General features: G+C 42.0%; 1 protein-coding gene across 14 annotated transcripts in view; it reads left to right on the forward strand.

Moving 5' to 3' along the window:
* Positions 1 to 6,053, forward strand: part of LOC117412360 (sarcolemmal membrane-associated protein) — an 87,603-nt gene extending 81,550 nt beyond the window's left edge. For 10 of the 14 annotated variants that reach the window (XM_034906235.2, XM_034906234.2, XM_058988924.1 and 7 more), the window contains 3 exons: positions 118 to 289; positions 883 to 1,017; positions 3,179 to 6,053. In XM_034906235.2, the coding sequence (XP_034762126.2) occupies positions 118 to 289; positions 883 to 1,017; positions 3,179 to 3,271 (400 nt within the window). In that variant the 3' untranslated portion in view covers positions 3,272 to 6,053. Of the gene's footprint in view, positions 1 to 117; positions 290 to 882; positions 1,018 to 2,129; positions 2,218 to 3,178 lie in introns of all 14 variants that reach the window. The other 4 variants (XM_034906237.2, XM_058988926.1, XM_034906242.2 and 1 more) reach the window with 1 other exon arrangement.
* The last annotated feature ends 378 nt before the right edge of the window (positions 6,054 to 6,431 follow it).

The raw sequence follows: 6,431 nt of genomic DNA on the forward strand, positions 1-6,431 counted from the left end.
GCAATAGTTTGATTCTGCTTTGCAAGTCAATCAGGAGGGTTTTATTGCATAAAGCAGCTTTCCCAAGCAGTCTTGTGTGTTTAATCCTTTTGGTTTTGAACATTTGCTTTGGCACAGCTCTCGCCAGCACAGTGTGGAGCTGACCAGTACCCTGAGTGTGCTGGAGAAGACTCGCAGAGACCTGGAGAGCGAGGCGGGAGTCCTGAAGGAGAAGCACCAGCAGGATGCCAGTGGTCTCAAGGCTCAGCTTGCAGAGGCCAGCAACCGGACCAAGGGCCTGCAGAAAGAGGTATCCACTTCTCAAGCCTTCCATTCACTAAACCCCAGTCAAACATTGCACCAAGCTGCTCATCGATAATACTAAAGAAACCCTTTCTTCAATATTAGAAAGGGGAGCACATTTCTTAGTGCAGACACCTTCTGCTTCACACGACCGCCCCAGAGACTGAAATGCTTGTCAAAAACATGGGCTGCAATACTAGAGAACAAACTGTTTTACACCACATGGAGTATCATAAGGTGTAACTCTCTTCTGAACCATTTCATTAATAAATCACTCATTTCTGTCGGTGCTCTTTTGAAACATTACATCAACTTCTCAAACACATCCTTTTAGTCTCTCAGGTACAACCAAGGGCCTCCTGAACAAAATCAAGAAGCAAAGCACAATTTCTTTCCCTCCCCGTAACTTGCATGAAATGAAACCTTAAATAGTTGAGTAATCTCCATTGTGGCTTGTGTGTAATGATTTTTGAAGGATGCTTTGCCTTGTAAATGTAATGAACAGGAGGTTTTACTGCAGGACCCTCCTGAAAGCAGGTATCCGCACCCCATTGTTTGACGAACACTTGTGTAATGAAGATTCTCTTGTTGATTTCCTAGTTTGAAGAGACTCAGGCTCTGCTCTCAGACCTGAAGGAGAGGTATGAGAGAACAGAGCAGGAGAAACAGACCATCACAGACGAGCTCCAGCAATGTAAAGTGAATTTGAAGCTGCTGCAGGAGAAAGAAAGCCATGTGAGTGTCTCGATTCCTCCGCTCCGTGAGTCTGTAACACAGTAATGAATCTATCACTTTAGTAGGGTTGGATATTGCAACTCGTTCTCCACTTCCTGGAGAGTCAGAATGACTTCATCATGCCAGTAATGTTGTTGAAGATCTGGTTTAAATGTACAAGATTCACTGTTCATAATTCACGCAACAGTTACCTTCAAATGTTAAATTTGTGTCCTTGTTGTTGTCTGGTGTTCGCTAATGAATAAGGAATACGCACCTTCAACCAGTTTACACTGCACAAATGGCAATGCTGTGGAGCTATTGCAGAAATTTTCTTAAACTTTTTAACCATGTTCATTTCAGTGGATATTCTGCATCTTCGGATTCCTTCAGTGCTTTAATCATCATTACTGGGACGTCCCAGGACATCTCTCCTCATGTTACCTGTCGCTGCTTCTATTCCTGTAGCTCTCCTTTCCTCCAATAATTGTGATGTTAATGTTTTTGTCCCAAAACCTTTAAAAGTAATCCCCCTGTTATCCTATAGAGTACAGCTCTTCTCTGAAGCCTGACTGTTGTAACTGTAATATGCTGTGAACAGTGTATCGGTGATGGTGATGGTGATCAGTGCTCTTCATACAGGAATGAGAATCCTAGCTGCTTGAGTCAGCAGTATTTAGGCTGTTTACTGTCCAGCTCCGTTGCTTCACTTCTCCACAGCACCATGAGAGCTGATCTGCAAGCAGCTGGCCTGTGCAGCACTTCACTGCTAGGAAAGCTAGATTGGCACGAGCATGGAACATACACAGAGCTACAATAAGATGTACATTCATTTTCACACGTGCAAGTGAAACCAAGTGTGACTCGCACCTTTATATTGAGGTTTTATAATTATTACTAAACAGTCTTTTATTGAAAGTGAGGATATTGAAGGAGTTAAAAAAAAAAAAAAAAAAAGTATCTCACGGTTAGTGAGAGATGAAATTTATTCTGTTTTTTAAAAAAAGAATAGAAATGATTTTGTGTTTGCTTTAAAAAAAATATTTAAAAAAATCTCCCCATTCTTTTGTCCTTCTAAATTGCACACCCCCTGCTCAAATTGATTATTTACTATCCCTTCCCTCCTTTTTTAGCCCTCCATATTGCAACCTGTCCAAGCCATTTTCATCGGCCTTGTCCTGGCCTTCCTGTATTGGTGTTTCGGCCCCTTGCGGTAGAAAGGTACACAGAGCTACTGTTGAGTCAATGTCTGTGTGTGTGTATCACCTCTGTGTGTCATTCTCCTCTCAAGAGCAGTGCATGACAAAAGCAAGTGCACTACTTGTGTCTGAGACCTTGTCCTGGTCAGTAGATGCGCTGGGCACAACTTTATACAAACTTCTACTAATCGTCTAACAGTCGTCTGTCTGGCTTCGGGTAGGACCTCACTAATGTATCACATTCATCCTGGCTTTTTGAGGGCTTACACACAGTAATGATGGAGTATGTGCTAGAATTGCAGCACCATTCTGGGGATTAGTCAAGGGACGATTGCTTTTATTCAGAATGTGCAGTGTTTGTTCCCTACACATTTAAAATGTAAGCTGCTGTTACTTCCTGGTACCTAATAATCCCTACCTGTGTTGTTTGACCTGATTGCAGCTACAGTTGAATGAATGTGACCTAGCAAAAAAGAAGTGATCAGAAAACAAGAGCAACTGTCTTGTTGAGTTCTTAATACAGATTTGAGCTTTATATATAGATATATATATATATATATATATATATAGATATAGATATATATATAAGTGAAATAAGACCTTAGAACCAAGGGGTGGGAGGCAGTGGTAATAAAAATAAGAAGACAGACCCTACATTTTAAAACCTTGGTTATAATGTAACCCCTTTAATTCATACTGTAGAGCAGGGATGGGCAGCTCTTCCTGAGCAGGAATTAACCTCCTTCCAGACCCAAATCTGTTCATTATCTCACGATGCCTGTTTAACCTGGTGCACAATCGGCAGCCCTCCAAGCACAGAGCTACACAGCCCTGTTTGTTTGTTTTCCCAGTCCCAGGTTTACTCAGTGTAAAAGCAGACAGCCTGCTTTCCCTGTGTGTGTAGCCTGTGCCCCCTACTGGAAGCTGTCTGTGCCCCGGTGTGTAACGCCTCCCTCCTCCTCCCTCCTGCTCTTCTCTTGCAGGGTCGCTGGCTGCCCTGGATGCCCGTGGTGGCCGTGCTGGTTGCTGTGACCGTGGTGGTGCTGTACCCTGGCCTGTCAAGGGGCTCTCCCTGAGAGCAGCCTCCCGAGCACACCGTCCTCACCCTCCCCATGCTGCTTCCATCGCGACACCCCGTCGCCTTCCTCCACACCTCTAATCACAGGCACACACACTCGGCTCTGTCAGAGTGCAACAGTAGGGTCTCTCTGCTTTACCTGTATAAAATGGAACTGTACATATATCGAGGGAATAAAAATTGTGACTTACTACTTCAACTCTAGGTAATACATTATTTGCAGGGTTTTTTTGTATGTGTATGTTGGGATTCTCATAATATTGTGGTGGCATAAACTAGGCTTTTTAGGTACCAAACTGTTCTCACAAGTTCAGGTGTGTTTTTACAGCAGGACTTGGTTGCTACATTAGCTGAGGCAATGTGGTCCTCTAGGTCAAGTTACTAGACACACATTCACCCAGTCCATCCCTCAGTGATGTGCCATTCTTACCCTCTCTGTGGCTTGAATGTTTCAGGGGAACAGCTTAGACACTCCTCTACAAGAAAATACAAATAAAGAACAATATCATTTCTCTTATTTAGTTTTCTGAGAGAATATGAAATAAGAACCTTCTATTAAAAATGTATAGGTGCTTTAGCCAGGGTATAAAATGATCTGTACATTTTTGTATTGTACCTTCAAAATTAAGACTTCCGTGCATTTAAAAAACGAAACACTACGTAGCAGTTTGGGGTGTCAGTATTTTTGTTAAAGGAGTCCTCTGCAGTAGCTGGTACAGTGACAGAGCTAATACCGCAATTCAGCGATGTGCAATCTTCTCGCATATCCTCTCCACATCAACTCCCACCCGATTTCAGGGCTGCTTATAAATGCCTGATTGCAAGGTCACCACTGTAAAGGAGGTGTTACATCTCACTGTTTTTTTACCCTGAAAAAAGAAATATAAATAAATAAATACAATCCAAACCAAAATGTCTCGCCTTCAAGTTAAAACTCCCAATTCCAGCAGCCTTGTGCAGGACTTGTGCAGTGTTACAGTTTCATATAGGTTCAGTTCAGTTTCCATGCCAAAGGCACATCAACATGTTTAGTGTAAGTGTTTATTACAGTGCATGTGTATAGTGTACATCTAACACCTGACCGCACACTTCTAGCGCTTCCTCGTCGCACTCAGCGCTGTAGTCTTGAGTCGGCCTTGGGGGGGGGGGGGGGTGTTTGTACATATTTCCACAGTTTCTGTTTATTTGTTGATAGAAAGTAAAGACACATTTAGATGGAGTGCTGTTGTACCATGAGGAAACAATGCAGTTTGAAATCACCACCCCTTCCTTTGGTTATACCTCAAATGTTAAAGAAAATGTAGTTCACTTTTGCAACTTGGGCATTTTACCCATAAGTCTTTGTTTTTTTAAATGTTGCATATCATTTGATGATAGGATTAAAAATGGGATTAACGTTGGGGCATGCATTTGGCACACCTAGGTCTTGAAGGGGTTTAGTTTTAATCAGTTACTAAAGGACCTTTTAATGAGGTTGAGCCACAGAATCTGATTTGGTTCCAGTAACACCACAGTGTATCTCTGCAGATGTAAGGCATGCAGAAAGACTGCATTCAGAGAAGTTGATCAATTGCACAGCTGTCCTGTAATCTGATCAAATGCAATCCCGGTACCCATTATTTTTGTATTTATTTATTTTTCTTAATACAGGCATGCAAATTATCAACGATTAAATCCACAAGTCCCTCACCTTGCAAGCTGAACATGATAAAATGTTCTTAACAGGAATAGATTTAGAGTTTTAAAGTTTAATGAGTAAATAGGAACTTTAGTGTTTTAAAAGGATGGGGGGGTGAATGTATACTTTTATAAATATTACTATTGTTGGGTGTTTGTTGATTGACGAATCATTAATTTGTGAAAAAATGTACACAAGCTGTAATAGCAACAATGTTCTGTGGTAATCCGTTTCCTTTGACAAGAATAAAGTACAAACAGCCGCCCAACTGCAACACAACTCATTTGCCAGCGGTGCTTGTGAGTACCTTCCTGTACAAAGCAGTGCTTGCGAGTACCTTCCTGTACAAAGCGGTGCTTGTGAGTACCTTCCTGTACAAAGCGGTGCTTGTGAGTACCTTCCTGTACAAAGCGGTGCTTGTGAGTACCTTCCTGTACAAAGCGGTGCTTGTGAGTACCTTCCTGTACAATGAGGTGCTTGTGAGTACCTTCCTGTACAAAGCGGTGCTTGTGAGTACCTTCCTGTACAATGAGGTGCTTGTGAGTACCTTCCTGTACAAAGCGGTGCTTGTGAGTACCTTCCTGTACAATGAGGTGCTTGTGAGTACCTTCCTGTACAATGAGGTGCTTGCGAGTACCTTCCTGTACAATGAGGTGCTTGCGAGTACCTTCCTGTACAAAGCGGTGCTTGCGAGTACCTTCCTGTACAAAGCGGTGCTTGCGAGTACCTTCCTGTACAAAGCGGTGCTTGCGAGTACCTTCCTGTACAAAGCGGTGCTTGCGAGTACCTTCCTGTACAAAGCGGTGCTTGCGAGTACCTTCCTGTACAAAGCGGTGCTTGCGAGTACCTTCCTGTACAAAGCGGTGCTTGCGAGTACCTTCCTGTTCAAAGCGGTGCTTGCGAGTACCTTCCTGTACATAATTTGTTTGCAAATATTGTCCTGAGATGCTAAAGTTCAGAATTACATTTTTTAAAGTAAATAATTGTTTAAAATCTATTTTGTAAAGATATGGAAAGTACAGTATAAATTCTGGAGTACAGATTAAACTATTTGCACTAACACTTGTGATGTGCATGATTTAATAAAACAAACTTTACTCTCCCTCCCTTCATGCGTTTGAATTCATTCCGTAGTGAAAGGATATATAGAGAGTGGTATAGAAGAACAGGGCACTCCTACTGAACACAACAATAGAAATGGAATGTGCAACAAAATAAAAAAGCTTTTTCAGCAATATTCTTCCATCCTTCATCTTGCTTTTCTACATCTTTTATCAGCTGAATATTTCATGTGCAGTTAATCAAACATTGCAAAATAAGAAGAGCCAGGTGAAGCTGTGCCTGTTAGGAAACTTTTTTGTATAAACACATCGAACATTGGGAGGGGCTCTTACACTTGTGTGTGTGTGTAGGATTATTTGTTAGCGGTTCTGATGAACTCCACACATGAACCTCAGATCTCATTGTTAACCCAGGGGAG

The sequence above is a fragment of the Acipenser ruthenus genome, chromosome 16, assembly GCF_902713425.1.
Source record: "Acipenser ruthenus chromosome 16, fAciRut3.2 maternal haplotype, whole genome shotgun sequence".
Taxonomy (NCBI): Eukaryota; Metazoa; Chordata; class Actinopteri; order Acipenseriformes; family Acipenseridae; genus Acipenser; species Acipenser ruthenus.